Source organism: Dicentrarchus labrax, unplaced genomic scaffold, assembly GCF_905237075.1.
Source record: "Dicentrarchus labrax unplaced genomic scaffold, dlabrax2021, whole genome shotgun sequence".
Lineage (NCBI taxonomy): Eukaryota > Metazoa > Chordata > Actinopteri > Moronidae > Dicentrarchus > Dicentrarchus labrax.
In genome coordinates, this window is record NW_026136719.1 from 32597503 (window position 1) to 32619456 (window position 21954).

The 21954-nt window shown below is 40.1% G+C and overlaps 1 protein-coding gene across 1 annotated transcript; it reads left to right on the forward strand.

The window, feature by feature from the left end:
- The first annotated feature begins 152 nt into the window (after window positions 1-152).
- fah (fumarylacetoacetate hydrolase (fumarylacetoacetase)) lies at window positions 153-16602 on the forward strand. The gene is made up of 14 exons (XM_051380033.1): window positions 153-381; window positions 816-926; window positions 1969-2090; window positions 3441-3490; window positions 4743-4833; window positions 5823-5920; window positions 6881-6933; window positions 7124-7223; window positions 12074-12204; window positions 12956-13031; window positions 13496-13542; window positions 14855-14956; window positions 15393-15510; window positions 16230-16602. Exons 1-14 carry the CDS (start codon window positions 301-303, stop codon window positions 16304-16306), a joined length of 1257 nt encoding a protein of 418 aa, XP_051235993.1. The 5' UTR covers window positions 153-300; the 3' UTR covers window positions 16307-16602.
- Window positions 16603-21954: the final 5352 nt, after the last annotated feature.

The window sequence follows — 21954 nt, forward strand, 5'->3', positions numbered from 1 at the left end:
GCTCCATTAATGAACCTGCTGTTTCATTAAGTACATTCGAATCTGCCTCTTTCTCTTTAACACCAGGCTATAATCAGTACCTGAACTACACTTTTGCTGAGTCATTTCACAGGCTGCTTTTCATTAACTTTCAGAGGTCTGGATTAGGGTGGATGCTATAGACAGCATGCCATTGGCTGTGCAGCGGGAGGTGGGCCTGTCCAGAGTTAAACATCTGGAAGTGCTTGCTGCTGCTGCTGCTGCTGCTCAGACTCTCTGTAACTCAGTCAGGTTGAGTGGAATCCCACTGCAGAAGAGAAGATGTCGTTCATAAAAGTAGATGCAACGTCTGATTTCTCCTTCCACAACCTCCCATATGGAATATTCTCCACACCTGATAATGTAAGTATTTATGAGAGAACTTTTCATTGACACATGCAGCATAGTGGCGTCAAGTCAGACACATGGAGGACTAAAACTTTTCCATAGGTTTGGTCTTTGAGGAAAAAGATGATGTCTGTTGGGAACATTCACAACCATAGTTTGATGAAGTGTGTACTGAGAGATTTCTGCCAAGTGTGTTGAAGTGTGTATAGTAGGTTTGAGGGCACTGAGGATCCTGGGCCTCTCCACTCTCATCAGGAAACCCAGTACAAATACCCACAATCAATTAACATTATATAATGCAACAAAATGAAAATGATTTAAGGGAGAAGGTAAAATCATATGACTGCAAAAATACTCAGGAAAACACAAGTACTGCTCTACTTAAGATGATAGTTAAAGTGTCCTATGGATCACCTGTAGATGTGTCAGGCTGTGTCTTATTTCCCCAGGTCAAGCATCGCATCGGTGTTGCCATTGGAGACCAGATACTGGACCTGAGTGTGATCTTGTCTTTGTTCCGAGGGCCTGTGATGTCCAAACACCAGGATGTCTTCGACCAGGTAATCAGGGAAGACGCTCCACAACTCAGTTTTTCTTTTTAGCCTCACATGATCATCGTATGTACTGTGCAACATCATAGTATTAGTATCATCATTATCATATTATCATATTATACTGTTCAAACAAAATTCCAGTAACGTTCCAGCCACTTCAACTACATTTGTGACTTAGGTTCAGAGGCTCCTGGGTGAACGGGTTGAGTGAAGGGGGTATATGACAGGGTTATACAGAACAGTTCCAACACCTATTACATGCTAAATCTGGTAAAGCAGCCATAGGCAGGGGTGAAAAAGTCCTCAGATACTCATTTACAAGAAAAAGGCTTGCATTTATAATTTTACTTAATAGAAGTGACAAAGCAACAAAATATAAAAGTAACCAAAATAAAAGTACTCATAATACAGAATGTCCCTTTGCTGTATTTTTATATATTAAAGCTGCAGTAGGTAACTTTTATGAATATAACTTTTTGTCATGAAACTTTCTCTATATCCTGACAGTAGTACACGAGACAGATAACCTGTGAAAATATCAGGTTCCTCTGGCTCCTCCTAGAACTTCTAATGGCATTTGCAAGAATCCACCGGGCCTGAACGAAAACAACCAATCAGAGCCCCTATATATATATGTATTCCACCACTGATAACTGGTAGATGTACATACTTGTGAAAATAAGGCCCCCAGGAGCAGGACAACTCCTAGAGGCAGTGATAACCTTAAATGCAGACTGACTGGCCGAACACATCGATTAGAACAAGAACAGCTGTAGAGCAATGAAAAAACTCCAACGCATCAGAGATTCTTCAAAGCTAGATATAGATATATACTGATATTGTCTTTGTATTATTCATGTGTGCAGGTCAGCCAGGTTGAACCAGATTATATACTCTAATGCCATGTTAGACACACAAATATCCTATTACTAATGGTGTGTTTACAGAAATTTCAGTCATTTTGCATTCTAGAAATATATCAGCTAATCAGCCTAGGAAGGGCTGCTTTATGTGTCATATCTTAATTGTTTTCTGTTCTCCCTACAAGCCCACACTGAATGCTTTCATGGATCTTGGTTATGAGGCCTGGAGGGAGACCAGGAAGACCTTGCAATTGTTGCTGTCAGCCAATGAGAGCACGCTGAGAGATGATGTCAGCCTCCGGAGCAGGTCAGTCTGTCTGTGGATGCAGAAGTCTATAGTGCACAGGCTTACACAGTCTTTATTAGGCTACTGCGTTGTGTGGTCATGTTCTGGTCACACCCCAATCAAACCACCTTCTGTGACCTAATGGAAAGGGGTGTGGCCAGAAGTTCTGCATAATAGAATACAATAGAAAGCTTAAAGATCCCCTCCAAACATGTGTTAAGACATTTGTACAAATAGTTTTTCCACAAAAAAAAGTATAATTTCCACATTAAAACTCTCTGATTATGCAGATGTTTCTAAAGTTTTCCTCCTGGACACAAGATGTCTCCTCCTTCACTGTAAAGTCCATTCTCAGTGGATGTGCACTGGTGGCTTCAAGTTTCTACATCACACTGTACAAGTTGCACACTGGACCAGGACTGACTTCCTAACTGTTTGTGATGTCATAAATCCTGCTGGTAGGCCCCGCCCCTTAAAATCAGATTTTTAATGAGCACAGAGAAACTTTCCATTTCCAGCAGATGAATGTGAAAACATCCTTCTAGTGTCAAACTCTGCACAGACAGCATTCAAACAGCACACTATAGGGACAGGAAGAAACACTAATTTGGAGGGGGACTTTAAAAGTTTCCAGTCATGCTTTCCTTGCACTTTATATTGCTGCTTGATATTCTTTATCAGTGTCATCCACCTCTTATGGAAATATTTCACTGATGATGTAATAGAAACAGTAGGAATAACATTAAAATATTAAAAGGGTAATATAAAGTGTTGGGATTGCTATTACAAACATTTTGGACACTTTCTTGGGAGAAAATGGCTGCCATCATATTGTCTAGTCTATAAAAACAGATGGAATTTAAAAGAAAAAATGAGATTTGTCATTTGTGTCCCTGTGTCTCATGAATGGTAAACAAACTATTAGAAGAAATAGACATTTAAACATTCAAAGTAAAGGCTGTTTCTGCTGCCAGAGCATGTGGGACAACTGCAGACAGTCTAACTGTGTGAAGGAAGAAAATAAAAAAACTAAGGCCAGTGTTAAAAACAGAAAGGAGACCAGGCTGTGCCAAAAAACATTTCTTTCAAGTCTGGGATTGTGGTAAACAATGTGATTTTACTGATCTATAAAATTGTCTCTGTTGCTATTCATTTCCTGGCGGTCGCGTAATTGTAAGGCAGTTTGTACTGAATAGTGCACTCTGAAGCGCACAAAATAAATCTAACTCTGACATAATGTCATTGTCATTGAAATGCTCTGGAAAATAACTTCTTGTTGAGTGGAAACCCAGCTTTAAATCTCCAAAAGGTCCTCCCTTGAGACAACTTATTTCATGAGAGGTTTTTGTCTTTCTGTCCTTGTTTCTGCAGAGCGTTTGTCCACCAGAGTGCAGCCACCATGCACCTGCCTGCAGACATCGGTGAGCCTCTCTTGAGGGTGAAAAACACTGTCTCCAAAATGGATATCCCATCACACCTGATGAATAATGCATTTGTTAGAGTCGATGAAGCTTTCCTTTTCAAGACTTGTCTAACCTTTTGACATCCAGAGATTGTTTAATGTGGCTGTTTGTCACTCTGTGTTAATGTCAACAGCTGCCAAGGGTATTGTTTTCACTTGGGACACTACACTAATTTTTACAAAATCCCAGTTTAGTCCCGCTCACTTTTATAGTTTTACATTACGATTTAACTCTGAAAAAAAGTTCTAAACACTACAGACAAATGGAGTCTAGGTGTCAATTTGTCACATAAAAAAATAAGTCCCCAAAAGCAGCAAGTGCTCTGGGGACTTTTCCTACCCCTCTGGGTTTTGCCTGCACACCAAACTGGGAAAACCATTTCTTTATGGACCTGGCTTTGTGCACAGGGGCATTGTCATGTTTAAACAGTGAAGAGCCAAACACATACTGTTGACACAAAGTTGGAAGAACACCCTAACCCTAAAATATCACTGTTTGCTGTAGCATTAAAGGACCAGTGTATAGGATTTAGTGGCATCTAGCAGTTTAGTTGCAGATTGCAATTCACTTGCTTCACCCTCTCTTTCTAAGGGTGATGGTGGCTGCAAATGGCACAAAAAACACGTTCTGGGCTACTGTAGAAACATGGCGGTTCAACATGGCGGCTGTAGATAAAAACAGCTCATTCTTAGGTAATGGAAACACAATTCCTATATTCAGGTGATTATACACTAATGAAAACATACCTGAATATTATATTCCATTTCTGACAATAGATCCACTTGAATGTTACACACTGGGCCTTTAAGAGTTCCCTTCATTGGAAATAAGCTCAAACTAGGAAAAACAGACCCATACCAAAAGTACACCAAAGTATTTAGATAGAGGTGTCCATATGCTGTTGGCCATATGGTTTGAATTATATATTATTGTCAGTTTTCCTTTGTAAGACTGTTTTTCTCGTGTGTAATTTTCTTACTGGGTTGGAAGATCTAAATGCAGGGAATAGCTTTCACATAGTTAGTGGGTTTGAGGCATATGAGCACCAGGGGGCACTGTTTAACAACATATTACATGTCTGTTACTTATGACTTGGCTCACTCAGTCAGGTCTGTGCTGATCGACCTCACTAATGAAAGAAGGGTACAGGCAATAGATGTGAATATTTCAGCTTTATCCTCTTATGAACTCTCCTCTCTGTTTTTCACAGGCGATTACACCGACTTCTACTCCTCCAGAGATCACGCCACCAACGTTGGCATCATGTTCCGCGGGAAGGAGAATGCTCTGATGCCAAACTGGTACGCTATCACTCAAACCAGACACTAACATCTGTTGATAGAATGAACAAAAAGGCGTACAGAGAGGCCTTCCCAGTGCCAGGGGAAGATATTGAGAGACAGCTTGAAACAAATTGTTCAAGGCTCTCTGCAAACAGTGATATGTGGAGGGACACTACAAGGTTTCTCTAATTGATTTGGGCCTCAGAGCGTCAGTGTGCATTTAAACGCTGCAGCGGGGCTCTGGGAGCATCCCTGCAGCATGCCTCAGTCACACAGCACAGACAGCCTTCATTTATTCTCAGGCCCTCGTGGGAGGAATGCTAAGGTGGCCCAGGGCAGCGCTGTCTCCCTCTGAGTCTGACACGCTGCACTCTGGTTAAGCAGGTGATTGGCAGGCTGATCTTCCAGGCTGTCAGAGTCTCTCCCCATGTCAAATCTCAGGGATCAGAATAGTTTTCAGCAATAGTTCTTTGACGATGAACATGTTTGTGTATTATAGATAAGGAAACCACTATATATTACTCAATTCAGTTTTTTACAGTAGAGTTCTTCATGGGACCAAAATTAGGACCTAGTCTGAGATAGTCGAAGCCAACCCTTTCAAAGTCAGGTTTACATGTTTTCTAATTCAGTACATATTTGTACCTGCAAGTGACCACAACAACAGTCACAAACTCAAAAACTCGGTTGTTAGAGGGGTTGTTCCCTTCCCAGAGATCACCTGGGCAGCACTGGGACACCCTACATAGTGCTCTTTTTTATCTGTGCTCATCTTCATTACAATATGACTGATAAAGCTGCAGTGGGTAATGACCATGACCAGACCATGGTAAATATTGCTACAATAAAAATATCATCCCTGTCCAGTGAAATCCCATTCCTATTCAATATACACAGTTTGTAGACTAACAATGATCTAGGCACAGTGTCCCACATGAAAACTGAGCTGTGTTTCCCCACAGTGGTTGTCTGTCTGTTGTGCTAACTTGAGTATTGTGTTTATGCAGGCTGAGGCTCCCAGTGGGATACCATGGTAGAGCATCATCAGTGGTTGTTTCTGGGACGCCCATTCGCCGCCCCTCAGGCCAGATGAGACCTGACCAGAGTAAGATCCTTACCAGTATTGGGCTCTATCATTCACATCATAACATTTATTTCTTGTTACTAATTTGAGAAACTTTGCTCATCAGTTTTTTACGAACACATCTTCAAGACCGCAATGGACAGTTTCAAAAACTAAAGCTCCAAATCGGATTTTTTTTTTTTATTCCATACATTCCTTTTCCTTGTCAAAACATGATACACAACATACATTACCCACAATGCAACCTGACTGCCAACAGTTCAGTTGGAGATTTGGGTGTGTTATGCTAGTAATGGCTAATGTAGCCTGGATATATAATATACCCTCAAGCAAAGATAAGGAGGTCTGGTAAGGTGAATCTGTTTCCTATATCAAGGAAATCAAACTGCACTTAATGATTGGCACAGTTACAAAGTAGCCTTAATACTACCTTGACACCTGGTCAGCTAGTAGGGACCGCACACTTTATGGTAGGAAAAAAAAGCAGGAATAGAGCTTGCCTTTAGCTATTGAAAAGGGGGGAAACAAAACATTGACCTAGTATGCATGGTATTTCCAAACCTCATATCAGGTGATATCCAAGTGTGGGTTGCTGATTTGGTGTGATGGGTTGAGAGTAATCTCCAACCTGTTGGCCTTTAAAACCCTTTCAAAATCACAATGTTAAATGTTTTGTCCTTATGTCAAAGCTGTTTAAAGAACTTGGAGATGAGCTTTTCAAATGTGATACGTTTCAACAGTGATACTTTTAAATTCCTAAGATAGTGTACTGTGAGAAGATTACAACTAATTCTGGAATTAATCAATGCAGCTGTTGCACCTAAATGTAATAGTTTACCTTGTGTGAACCCGCTTTTTGCCCACAAACGTGAAGTGATGTCACTATTTGAATAGATGTTGACCAGATTTTGCTCTACAATGTGAAAGTACACTACCTCGTACAGCTGGTAATAACCATGTTTCCCGTGTACTTTCTCTTAGCGAGACCTCCAGTGTTTGGCCACTCGAAGCAGTTGGACATTGAGCTGGAGATGGTGATTATAGTATTTACTTAATCTAACCACATTTGTAATGTTTAAATAGATGTTGAAATAACTTCATTTCAACATCTGTGTTGTCTGAGAGAAAGGCCTGAGTTGCCCTTTGTTAGACTGTGTGACATTCAGTATTGCACAACAGCCTCGGTATTTCACTGCTGTTATATTTCTTCTTTACTCTGATTAGGCCTTCTTTGTTGGGAGACGGACTCAGCTGGGGGAGCCAATTCCCATCAATAAAGCCCACGAGCACATTTTTGGCATGGTGCTCATGAACGACTGGAGCGGTAAGAGCCTCTGCACAACACACCAACATAATCCTCGTTGTATGTGCTTGTAGATTGTTTTGTGGTTCTCCTACACATCCTGGCAAACCTGGGATTATGTGATATGCCATTTCCAGTCTAAAAAAACAAACAAAATGTCAATGAAAGCAGGGATTTAACATGTAGGACGGATGTTGGTACCAGTAAAGTTTGTGTGACTGTTCTGATGTTTGAACCCGTTCTGTGGTGAAGCTGATGCTACGCTGCCAAATCTACAGCTCTAATTAGCAGTGACGTTTCACTTAGAGCCACACTTGTTCCTTAATTTAGTCCTGCATTATACATGTTGATGCAGTCGCTTTAGATTTAGTCAGATGGAAATGGTTTTAGATTAAATGGCAGTCGGCCCCCATCATAACATGAGTGGGAATATGTATTATTGATTTAGTTGGAAATCTCTGGAGAGGACATGCGTGGGGCTTTTGCTCTTGACTGTCATTTCCTCTAATATCCCCTCTTTACTCCTGCCTCAGCCATACTGTATCCTGTTCCTCCATCTCTGCCAGCAGAGGTAGATAAAAGCCGACATTACAAGAAAATATTAATCATATTTTTTAGAATTGAATATAATATAATAGAAAGAGATTGTGTTGTTTTAGGTCGGTGGTTCCCAACCTTTTCCTTAAGCAACCCCTTTTCTATCTCTGAGTAAACTGACAAAGTGACATATTTAGAGAACAGCTGATAAACTGTACAATGAACCCAAACAGTGAACACAGTAACTGCAGGAAGTTGGTGTATAACCAGAGATTTGGATGAATCTTCAGCAGATTAACTCCTGTGAATATTGAGATGAGATTTCATGATGAAATTAACTTTTTATTCAATTCTCTGTCTGTATTATGTATTTTTATCAATCATCCATACTGTCTGTGGCGAGATAATAGATATAGTGAAATGTGTCATCACAATAGTCATCCTTAAACATTCTCTGATTGGGCTCATTTCTAGTAATTATTGAAAATATCTAGTGGAATTAAACAGTGTCTCATTTTGCCTTGGACCTTCTCAGAAAACCCCACTCTGCATCCACCTGCATAATTCATCAGCAGTCTGAGAGGAGCAGGGAATGTGTGATGTCAGATGTGGAGTGATTTGATGCTAGAGTTGTCTTACAGTGCGGCTGAGAGCAGTGATGGCTGCGAGCTAATGCGCAGGGAGAGAGCAGTCCAATCTGAAACAACTGGAGGGCTGACTACTTAAGATGGAGTTTTGCTGAGGTTGAAATAAAATTACTGGTCTGCAAAACTTTGCCAGGAACAAAATGTTCCTTCAAAATCTGCTCAGAGGTTTTTGTGACTGATTTATACTTTGATCTGCAAAACACACCAATCCAAAGGATAATCAGTAGAAACCAGACTAAAAATGAATATCCACGTCCTAACACTTAAATAAGACAAATACAAACCAATGGAACAAATAATAATCTGTCCACTTACTCCATTAATAAGCCCAGGGTGTAACTAAAAGTGAAACCTTTAACTTCAGCTACAATACCTAAAGCAACGTGATTGGCTTGCTATTTATAGCTATTGCTAACTTAACCGCGGGATGAGTACGTGTTGAAAACATGATATCTAGGCAAAGCCATTAAATCATATGTGTTACTTTATGTTATACTTTCTTTTTTTAAATCAATCAAAATTTCTGTGTTCAATTTGACAGCATTTGACACCAAGCTGGGGTGGCAGCTGTGGTGTAATCCCAGCTTGAAAATGTATTTGTTCCTTTCCATTTACTGTTTCTTCCATCCTCCCTATTTTTACTGTTACATGTCAGCCCAGCCTTTCTGTCAATATGGCAGCACTCTGTAATCTACTGTAGTACACTGCCTGAAGCTCTGCCACAGCCTGACTGACTGTGATTTAAGAGGTCATTTAGAGCGTGCAGCGAGTGGCATTTCAACACAACTAGTTTTTATTTTCTTGTATTAGTCCTCTGGCAGAGACCACATGAGCCCTGTGTGTGTAGAAAGCACAGCAGCAGCTATTACTGCTTTATGGCTCACCACAGAGTGAAGTGTGAGAAGGAATACAAAAGTGGTATTCTCATTAAGGACTGAGGTTACACTCTCAGCTCCTATATGACTGTTGCTGCATATACAGCACAAGCTATATGTGGCGTACAGTCCACAAGTCCACTCACATATACTGTATATGAGATTTTTGTTTGTTTATGAAGACTGTGTATATTTTGATGCCAGAATTAACATATTCTTGCTTTTACAATGTGTCTGTGACATCTTCAAAACAAATGAATCAAGGACATCTGAGGAAATGAAAGAAAACTCAAGGTATCATTCTTGTGGAAGTGAAATGTGTGGCCACAGTTGCTGCTGTTCACAGTCTCACGTTAACACAGATGTGTGTGTGTATTCTTCCAGATAAAATCTAAATTCTAAATGGAAATTAAAGCATTATTAAAATTCATCAATTAATCTCTTCCTTTTAAAATCCCTATAATGATACTCACGTAAACCTTTTGGGAAATAAAGGCTAAGCATCAGAAAACTGCAGCCAGTATATCTTTACTCACAGCTGTACTCATATGGCACAGGCAGAATCACATAATTACAATTAGATCATAATATCATAAAGAGAATGGAAAAAATGAAATATCCATGGAGGAACTATATTACATAATACAGATGCTTTGGATTGGTGGCTTGAAGAGAGTGGATTACATCAGTTGCAATCAGCAACTTCACCACTAGATGCCACTAAATCCTACACACTTCTCCTTTAATGTTGCTTGAATTGAAATGGTAATTTTTGTATCTATTACGGAGTCCACCATGTTGAACCGCCATGTTTCTACAGTAGCCCAAAAAGGACAAACCAAGCACTGGCTCTAGATGGGGCATTCCTAAATCCTATACACTGGTCCTTTAATAGAAAGATTGTTTTATCTCTTCTTTCATAAGGTTTCATAATATGTCTTTAAAAATATGATACTTTGAAGTATTAGGTGAACTGTGTTTTGATTTGTTACATGCAGATTATAAATTTATTAGATACAAAGATATCCATCATACATTACCCTTAAAATATCCAGTGAATGGGAAGTTAGAATTTTGCCTTTAGTGTGTCTCCTATGTAAAACATTCTCCAGACTGAATATTTCAAGATCATCCCATCATACTCGTGCACTGATACTTTGTACAGTAGGCCCCACTTGTTGTTGTTTTTTTACCACAGCACAGTGTGAGGCATTCTTCAGTCTGTGACAGTTCTGCTGAATGTGCAGCTCGAAAGCAAACTGACACTGCTTTCATTTTGTACTTGCTGAAGCCCTCAGGAGATCAGTGCAGAGCTCACCACAGGCTCTCCATGAATATTTGCCATCCAAATGTCTGCCATACGACTGCACGCTAAGTTAAATGCCCCCCTTTCTTCCTCTTCCCCTCTGTTCTCAGTGGTGCACAGTGGTGTAATTGAAAAGTAATTTCTTGAAGGCTCACAGTGGGTGAGGGGAAGGCTCGGCCAATGAGCCTTGTCCGTGTGTGAGGACAGAAGAAGAAGATGATGAGAGCAGACTGGTATTAAAGCTCTTACAGTGCGAGATCATCTCTCTGTTGGCTTCATTAGCTTCACAGTGGAAGAGATCTGTGGGAACACTGGCGTGGATGAGGACACTGCCAGTATGGAGCTTTTGAAAGTTACATGACCCTACCCCATAGTACATATAACTGTATCCAGTATGAAATAATACTACTTCATAAATCTATTTAACCACATTTGAGAGTGTATGTTTTACACCACTACAATACAACCAAATTATTAGTTACTAGCTTAATTGGGATAGGACTGCCTAAAGGTCCAGTGTGTAACATTCAGAAATGGAATATAGTATTCATTACCTCAGACTGAGGTTGTCAAATACAGAGCAGCGTTCAATTAGTTGCAATCTGCAACTTAACTGCTAGATACTAAAGCTTTCAGATTACAATGCATAATCCATACATTTATTTAACATGTTAAAGAATACTTAAATATGATCTAATAAAGTACATTTGCAGAGTCATATTGGTGTACCCTCCACATACAAAAGGTCTATTTTCATCCAGCTGAATAATTCACTATATCGTCCACCATCTCAGTAATCTGTGAATCTTTTTTCTCTAAAACCAGTATTGATATTGGTCTAAAATATTCCAAATTGGTAGGGCTCTAGTGCTAACCCCTTGTTTTCCCTAAAAATGCGGAAAAAATCTACGAGTGCAGTAAAAGCACATCAGCATTTTCTCAGTGTAAATCATTTTTTATTTTAAATCAGGTTTTAGTTTACTTTATAATTCTAGTGCAGTGACACAAAAATTGTAGACCTGCACTAACCTTGCATACCCAACAGCGTAAAAAATGCACTAAAATACACAAAATTGCTCAAGGTGTTCAGGTACCTGTGCCTGTGTCAAGCCTGTGTCCTGTTAACTGTCATCTTTGGTTTATCTGTTGCAAAGCAGAGGCTAATGTCTGTTGGAGACTGGATAGGTTACAGATGTGCACTACCGGCACTACCATTACCTTCAGTGGTTGGAAAACTTGCCTTGGGTAAAGGTGGACACTGAATAGATGTGGCTACTAGGTTTGTCTTGACTTTACACATTATCATGTACATTTTTTTGTTTACTATGCGTAGCAGAAAGGTTCAAGTCACCCTGATTCCTGCTCTGGGCTCTTGGTAGTTTTAATGCTACCTTTTACTCTGATACCAAACTTTTTGGCCTCCCTTTCATTGCCTGACAATAAATAATTACCTTTACAGAACCCCTACCCACTTACTTATGCAGTGATATTTCTGTTCATTCTCAGCCAGGGACATCCAGGCATGGGAGTACGTTCCTCTGGGCCCTTTCCTGGGGAAGAACTTCGGGACAACCATCTCACCCTGGGTGGTCCCCATGGAGGCACTGTTACCCTTTGCACAGCCCAACACCCTCCAGGTTAGTACAGTAGTCTTAACTTACACCAGTTAAGAGAAGCATCCAAGGTCCAGGTCACCTTTTGTGTGTTTGCGTTACCTGAAGGCTACTGTAGGTTCTCCTACACGCTATGAAAGGGAGAGTTGAGGGGAGGGGTATTCAGTTAGTAGCAATCTGCAACCTTTCTCTAACTATGCCACTAAATCCTACACACTGGTCTTTTAAGTACAACACCCCTGCAGCTAAGTATGATATAGTGCAGTTGAAGCTGATGGATGTTGAACTGAGCAAAGGAAAACACAGCTCAGCCCGAGGAGAGTCTGATAATGCAGAACTGAGCCTGACAAGCTAAGTCTAAAATCTATATCTGTACATAAAGAGAACAATGTGGCCTTTCCTCTGGTGCAATCTGCAGCACAAACACATGAGGACTTAAAGCTGCAGTACGTAACTTTTATTAAATTAATTTTTTGTCATATTTGCTGAATCTTTCACTATATCCTGACAGTAGAACGAGAGACAGTAATCTGTGAAATAATCAGAGTCGAGAAACATAGAAAGATGCTTTAGGTTAGTTGATTGTTGAGTCTCATTTCCAGGTTGTCAAATACTTGCTTTGGGTTCTGGGAATCAACTATCTTTCTTGGCTCTGATTGGTTGTTTTTGTTCAGGCCCCATGGATTCTTGCAAATACTGTCTCTGCATGTTTGTTCTGGTGTGTGCACTGAACATAAGAACCTCCTTTGACCTCATTTTGTCTCTGTCCCTGCAGGATCCGGAGCCCCTCCCCTACCTGCAGCACCAGGATGCTTACACGTTCAACATTAACTTGTTTGTGTCACTAAAAGGTACTGTACACCAAGTGACTGTCATCCAATCAACTGTAATGATTTCACTGTGTATTTGTGTAGGCAAACACACACACACACACACACACACACACACACACACACACACACACACACACACACACACACACTGCTAAGACACACTGTACACAGACATGGTGTGACAAGCAGGTACGTGGAGGGGCATAAACCTATTTAGTCAGTTTATCTTCCAGTATCAACTTGTACAGTGTGATGTAGAAACTTGAAGCCACCAGCGCACATCCACTGAGAATGGACTTTACAGTGAAGGAGGAGACATCTTGTGTCCAGCAGCCCAACAATTTAGCATATTCATAGATTGTGGAATTTTTAATGAAGTACAATGAGTAGTTTGCTATAACCCACTACTATGTGTCAGGAGTACTGCGTTATGTTATGAAGTGAAGTCAATATGAGTAACCTTCTGCTGTTTGCTCTTTAAGGACAGGACATGGCTGAGGCAGCAACCATCTGCAGGTCTAACTTTAAGGTAAGAACCTTGTCTGCTGTGCCACACCCACTCTAACACTGTTCTGCATATAGAAGCTTTTTGGTATTGTACAGGTCAGTCATTTATAGTGTTTGCTGCTGTGACTTCATCTGACCTGAACTTTGTGATGATATTCTTCAAGTTTTTGTCTATTTTTATTAAAAATGAAGTTTGGTTGCAGACAACAATTAGCAACAGGAAACAAAGCAGAAAGTTGGCACCAATAACTCGAAAGTTTAATAAGCAAACACCAACCCCATCGTAAAACGTAACACATATATGACATACAACATACATCACACCAAACCAATACATACTTACACATACAGGGCACAATTTTTAAAAAACAACAACACTGTAAAACTAAAACTGTACGCCTTGTGGTTAGTCTATAAAATTATGAATTATTAAATAAGGTGCACTGTAAAACCTGATGAGTTAGTTCAACTCAAATTGTTTGAGAAAACCGATTGCCTTAAACCGTTAAGGTTTATTAACTCAAACAATGTAAGAATTTAGAAATGTAATTCTGACTGCCCTTATTAAGTGAACAATTTTATGTGACTAAAAACAAATCTTTACACTTAAAGAATTAATGTATACTTGGACATATGATGACTTTTAAAAATAAACCAAAATTGAAAATTCCTTAGTTATCCAGCATTATAGCACTGATCATGGTCAGTGGGGCTTACATTTTTGGAATGATCTTACAACTTAAAGAAATTAGTAAATGGAACAAACCAATACTGAAAATACTGCACAAATTCAAGTGCACTAAACTACAACTAAGTCATTACTTCAACAATTCATTTTTTAATTAAATGTATGGAATTGAGTGACTCCACATTTTGGGGAGGATGAAGTTATGTTAACGTACTTCTTTTATCTAGGTATGCGGTTAGGTTTCACAGTGTGCGGTGCGTCTCTTTGACCCTGGTCCCTTGCTCTATAAATGTTCACACACAGGTTCAAAGTTAAAAAAATAAATAAATGTAATTAATTAATTAAAAATTTAGCTTTTTCCCTCCCACCATGTTAATTTTACTACAGTCCATAACTATTTTTTGGAGGACTGGGTAGGTTGTTAAGCTAGGGCTATTCTTATTTTGTCAATTTTATATTATCAAGTAATTCATGGTTAATAAGTTACCTCTCACAGCCCCCTGAGACCATCAGTATTAAAAACCTAAAAGATTTAACTCTCAGTGCTGCCTTGTTTATGCAAATGGTGGACCAGTGTGAAGTCCTAGTCTGTCCCCCTTCTCTCATATTCTTCCATTATTATCTCTGCCTCTCTCTCTGTCTCTAGTACATGTACTGGACCATGAAGCAGCAGCTCGCCCATCACACAGTCAACGGCTGCAACGTCAGACCGGGAGACCTGCTGGCTTCTGGTACCATCAGTGGACCTGTAAGTGTTCAATTGTGTATCTGTGTATGTGAAGACATTCTATTGGACATAGGACAGACCTGAAATTTTATGCTAACAATGTTGAATATTTAGTATACTGTAAGGCTGATCTAGAAAATATTGAATTAAAGCTTCAATTTTTATTATTTTAATTTATTATTTTTATTTCTTTATATTTTAAATATAGGCTATATTCCTGGCTTTGCACATATTATGTCCTTGCTTTTATTTATTGTTGTCACGGTCTCTTTTAACCCCTCTTTCCTTTTCTTTCTCCTGTAAAGCAGTTTGTTACTTGACTTGTAAACTGACCAGTTTCATGTTGGATGATGCATACTATTGCCAACAGATTATCTATAAAAGAGGCAATGCTGGTGTGCCTCTCTGTCTCGTGTTGTGTGACAATGCCTGTACTGTGTGTACTGTATCCCAACAGGATCCAGAGAGTTTTGGCTCCATGCTGGAGCTGTCGTGGAGGGGATCAAAGAACATCGATCTGGGAGGCGGAGAAACCAGAACCTTCCTGAAGGATGGAGATGAAGTCACCATCACAGGTGAGTCTGAACCATGAGCACCACCACCAGATCACTGGGTAGTTCACTGGAAGCACTGGCTATGTATATGAGACCATCATTGGCGATTTCTATATATTTATTCTTAATGCCTGCCACCGGCAAATTAATAAATTAATAAATCTTTAATTCACCGAGTTAGGTGAGAAAATGTCCTGGCTCTATGTCTCAACTGGCAGCTGCAAAATGGACTGCAATGGCTGCAAGGTAATCCTTGAGTCCAGTACGCCTGTCAAAGTATGTCCACTAAAGATGGATTTAAATTTAAAATTGAATTTAAGATCTTACTAGTTACTTTTAGAGCACAGAGAGGTCTGGCCCCGAGTTATATTGCCAACCATTTAACTCTTTATGAGCCAGAACGTCTTGAAACCTCTTGGTTGTTCCACAGTCCAGACTTAAGACTATAGCAGACTAAACTAGGCTAACTCAGTCTGTTTCATCTTTTACTTACCTTCTGAAATAACACTGTAATCAGGCTTTTATGTGTGTTATGTTTATATTGGCACAATATTTCCCATGTATCCTTGTTAATTATTTTATCTTTTATTTTATGACGGGTTTTTTTTTGTCTGTTATATTTTTAATCTCTTGTAACAGTATCTCTGATTGTTGATGTTGTTTTTGGTTGTATCTGTTAACCTCAAAATTGCCTTTAATCTTTATAACTCCAGTAACGTCCCATCTCTTTCTCTGTCCAGGTTACTGTGAAGGAGATGGATACAGGGTGGGATTCGGACCCTGTGTGGGGACCATCCTCCCTGCCCTGCAGCACTGAAACACACTTACAGTACTGTTACATAGTGTTTATGTGAGCATGGATAGTGGAAGCTTTGACGTTCACTCTCCATGAATGAAGACGAGTGTTGAGCCTTTCTCAGATTCAGCTGATGCGGTCTCAGAGCTCTGTTGTTGTGCAGTTTTATGGCCTTGTTATTAACATCCTCTGCAATATTCATCCTGCAGAGGGATTCTCCCACATCACGTCACAGCGTTACTGTTGTACCAGGATCAGTATTATTGATGTTTTATGTGTGTCGGCTCCTGATTTATAATAAAAACATCAATTTTTAATCCCATCGTGTTTGTGTGTTTATTTGTGTGTTTGTTTTCCTGTTTACTCACTGTGCTCACCTGATGAGTCTCCAAATTTAGGCTAAAGTTTGGCAATGGAAAAACTGGCTATTCTCAAAAAGATCCCTTGACCTCTGACCTGAATGGAATTTGATTATATTGATTATGTGTTTTCATTAGTGTATAATAAATAAAGTAAGAATTATTGTGCTTCCGTTAGCTTAGAATGAGCTGTTTATATCTACAGATGTGGCGGGTCACCTTCCATGGAGTCTGCCATGTTTCCTCAGGAGCCCAGAACAGGCAAACCAAACACTGGCTCTTATTACCCATTATGGGTCTCGCACTTGTGCTTGGAAAAATGGCTTGACAGCGCCCCCTAAAGAGCACCGCCAACAGCACGTTTCACCAATATAGATGAAAATCGGTACACATGTAACCAGACGTACAAAGAAGCCTCTTGGACCTATACCCATCCCCTTGCTCGTGAAAAGAAAAAGTAAAGATGGTTTTTGGAAAATGCCTTATTTTCACAGGTAAGAAAACAAAAGGTAATTTTGATCTGATTTATTTAGACCTAATTGACATTAAATTTTCATTGCCTGGTCTATACATGATATGCTGGGTGCATAAGACAACCACAGTACACCCCGGCGTGCACGGACTAAAAGGGCCCAATCATTGCTGCTTGCAGCTTTAATTCTGCATATTATTTACCATGGCTAATATACAGTATATGACATATAAATTGGTCAAATATAGTTATGGGATTAAAGACCAGTTGTCTGTGTATTACTTTGGTTGTAGGGTGTAAAAGCAAAGCACTTCACTACAATCTACACCTAATGGACATCACACTACCTTCAAACAGGAGCATAAGGCACAAATATTGACTAGTAGCGTGTGCTGAACACAAAACTTCAAGTTTAAAAAATAAAAAAACACTTCTGCCATATTGCAACTGTCATATAGTACCGACTTTCATCTGGGGTGCCTTTGGTAGCTAACCTAGCAGAGCTGGTGCCCCATGTACCAAGGTCCTTGCTGCAGCGGAAAATAAACTTGCAACTGGACTTGAACACAATAACAATAACTTGTGGCTTAATTCAGACTTGACTTGAATTACTTGATTTATTCTAATTTTGAGGAGGTGGTTATGTTTTACATCTACAGGAATAGTTTAACTCTATCAAAAATTACGGACTGAAATTTGAAGAAAAATGGTTTGAAAACATTTAGTCAAAGCCAAAATGGACCTATATGCAGAACAGAACAGAATTTTGGCCCTGGATTATACATGACATCTCGTTTAAATCTAGGAGTCAAAGATGTTTGCACTGTATTCTTCTTCCTGACCACCAGGGTGTCCAGGTGATCATAATGTAAACAGCAGTAACAAGATAGGGCTAATAATATGGTTTCATCTTTACATAAAAAGTTCCACATTTGAGAAACAGTGTCCAGATTCCTTGATAGATGTGGAAACAAAAGTCTCTGATTTCCTGTTGTTAATTCATTTCGTCCAGAGGTGACATTAGCCAGGAGCAGCCTGTACCATTGAACCAACAACCCATTGAAATGAACGTATTGAACAGTCTAAGTGTAAATCTTCGAACTTAAAACAAACTATTTATCAAAACAAAGATTGCAAAACAGTCCTGTCAGTCCCCTGTGTCTTTCCTGACATCCATTTGTGGTGTCCACTGCTGCTCAGTGCTTATGGAACTCCATGAAGCAGTTCTTTACGGGAGTGAAGCACAGGTATGTGACACATTTTGTGCACTAGACTTTCTCTATACCCTTGCATCCAGGGTATTTGCACCTGCCCTTTTTCTCCACCCAAATAGGCCAGTGGTCAGTGTTGTCCTGACGCACAGGTGGTGATGGCACTGTTAAAGTAGGGCCTCTCTGTCTCTTCTCAGCCAGGTCTCCATTGGTTGATGGTCTTCCCCTTTTCGCATGCATTTTTTCCATCCCAGATTCTTGGCCTTTTCTATTGCTTCTGGAAGAGGAACTGAAAAACAAGCACACTTGCTAAGCATTCAATAAAAAAAAAGAATAATTAATTTTAAATTGCATTTTACAGTACACTATCTTATACTGTACTAAAAATACCTGTCTCTGTACTTTCACCTTCACTGCCCTCATCCTCATCCTGATTCTCACTCTCATCCTCCTCATCAGTCTCACTTTCTCCTGACAAGTATTCTTGCAGCTCATCATCATCTTTACCTAACTCTAATAATGTTCAACTGGAAGAGTTATTTCTACCCTCTTCTTCCTTAAAGGGGCATAGAATGAGGCTGAGTTCATTCTGAAAATGGAAGAAATGTGTGGAAATTATAAGCAAATAAGACAGGCAAAGTTCACTATAGTAGTAACTATGGCCTACAGAGTATAGGAATAGCCTGAACTTTACTGCAACCAGCATCAAATATATCTTTGTTAAATTGTTAAGATCAAAACAAAATTATGATGAATGGTATGCTTTTGAACATATACCTTAACACACATTACCAATATCTCATGCTGCCATGCTGATTCCATAATGGTTCACTGTTGCCTCAAGGCAACATATGCAATTTTCCATAAATGGTATGTTGTTGCCTGAGGGCAACAGTTGCATTTTAACAAGTTTCCATTATTTAATTAAACTGCATGAATCAAAAATGAAGGTTTACTCACCTGTTAGTAGGAATATATTTTTTCCCAGATGGAAAAGGGCCAGGAAATTACTTTTTGTGGCGCAAAATGGCGAAGCACTCACTCACAGGCGGTCAGTCTCTGTAACCTCGCGCAGCAGCCTGCAGTCAGAGCAGAGAGGAGACACACACCACTCCGCATCCAGGCTGTAAATGAATCGTGCATGCGCATGGCCGCCGCCGTTCCCGCTCTGGCTCACAGAGCGGGGTTTAAATGTAAATGTTTCTTCACTCACTCTGCACTCTCACACAAAAAATACAACACTGCGCGTAGCTCCATTCACTCTAGTCTAGTCTCTTGCCAAGTTCGCTTGTGCCAGCTCTCGCTACTCTATCTATTATCAATCTCGATATCATTTTCTTATACTCCAAAACCCAAACAGTCTTTTATATAAAAAAATCTGCATTGCCTGTAAAATCGTTATTTTGTTTGTTATTAATTTTGTTTTGTTTGTATTAAAGATCGTGCCTAAGTCCCAACTGATTAGCCCCCGATACTAGTCTCTCAACATAGCCACACACACACACACACACACACACACACACACACACACTCGTTACATCATAGCCTAAACTTTATTGAAATCACAACTAATCCACATCCAAATTATTTCAAAACCAACACAAATGGAGAGATTTCTAGTGAGGACCAACAAGGCAACCGACGCACCACCAGCTGCAAAAAAGCTTCGAAGGTACGATGAAGCATACCTGCAGTTTGGGTTTACAGTCACAGCTGATCTGAGACCTCAGTGTGTCGTGTGTGCTGAGGTGCTGGCAAACGACAGCATGAAGCCCTGTAAACTAAAAAGGCACCTCGAAACAAAGCATGCTGGCATTAAGGACAAACCGGCTGAATATTTTAAAAGAAAGCTTGATGGCCTCCAACAGCAACAGGCAACCATGTCAGCGCACAGCACTGTGTCTAAACAGTGTTTGGAGGCATCGTATGTAGTGGCCAAAAGAATAGCCAAACTGGGTAAACCGCATACAATTGCAGAGACTCTCATTTTGCCGGCTGCGCAAAAGAATAATGATAGGAGATAGTGCAGCAGCCAAACTCGGTGCAGTACCACTGTCCAATGACACAGTCGCTAGGAGAATTTCAGACATGTCTAATGATATCAGAGAGCAACTGATGTCATTCATAAAAAAGAGTCCTTACTACGCGCTGCAGCTGGACGAATCCACTGATATTGCTGGGCAGGCACAGCTCCTCACCTATGTCAGGTATCTGCGGGACAAGACGATTGAGGAGGATGTCCTGTTTTGCCGGCCTCTTCAGTCGCACACTACAGGAGAAGCCATCTTCAATGTCCTTGATGTTTTTATCTGTGAAAATGGTTTGGCTTGGGACCGATGCGTTGGCCTATGCACGGATGGTGCCCGGGCAATGACGGGCCGCGAGCGGCCTAGCTGCTCACGTTCAGCAAGTAGCTCCACTTGTGAAATGGACACATTGCATGGTCCATCGCGAAGCACTAGCTGCTAAAAAAATGCCGGTTCTCTTTGACTCCGTGCTGAACCAATCCGTGAAAATGATAAATCTCATCAAATCACGGCCACTAAACTCTCGCTTGTTTGGGGTCTTCTGCCAGGAGATGGGGTCAGGCACGAACAGCCTTGACTGTTAGGGTTTTGAGCTGCGAGAGGAGGTGAAGTGGTTTTTGACAGAAATCAAATCAGATCTGGCGAAGCATCTGGATGACACTATGGGCTTGCGTCTCTGTCCTATTTGGTCGTATATTTGACCCTTGAAGTCCTCGCCTGGCTTTGCAAGGCCGCGAAACTCAATTCCTCGACAAGTGGCCTTCACACAAAACTACCCGCATGGCCGCATTAGTCAAGGGGACATGTTCCCCAGCCGTTGCAGACTTTATCACGGATGCAGGCACGTCAGGAGGTTCTCTCTTTTTAATTACCAAAAAAAAAAGAAGTGGTTTTACCCTGTAACACCCTGTTAAAATCAAATCGTGATCTTTTGCCATTCTAAAAAGCAATCTGTTATATTTTATCTTATGTTTTACCACATTTACATAGTCATTGGGGCCTATTGTTCAGTCTCACAATGCTATTGGATGGTCGAAATTTGTTTATAAGTCCCGCCTTGAATGGCCTGAACTCACTCAACCTCTCAGGAGGTTTCTTCGAACAACATCTCTTTGTTTCATTGGACTAAATTCATCAGATTCTAGTAAAAAATGTCTTTACATTTTTTGGTTGTTATTACAATGTACAGAGCATGTACATATGTAGTTATTGTGAATAGATTCATCAAATTTCATTTAGAGCTTGTTATATATTTGTTGCAATCTACAACACTGGGTGAGTGTGGTAGTCAAAATAGCAGGCTTTTGCAGTGGGCCCAAACAGGTTGCATTCCCTCCACTACACCACTGCCTCTAACAAAGTATTTTCTTTATACATGGACAGTATACATTCTAACCTTGTGTTGTGTTCTGGTCAAATTTGACTGATTTAAAAGTTTTATCTCTAAAAATGTAGTTAATTTGACCAGACTGACCTAAAATTCCATGACTTGTCCACAAAGAGGATACCAACAGACAATTCAGTTCTGGGAAAGGAAAATGTTCCTGAATGTGGGGATATAAGTGGGGTATGCATGTTTCCTTTTAGTATGATAATTAGA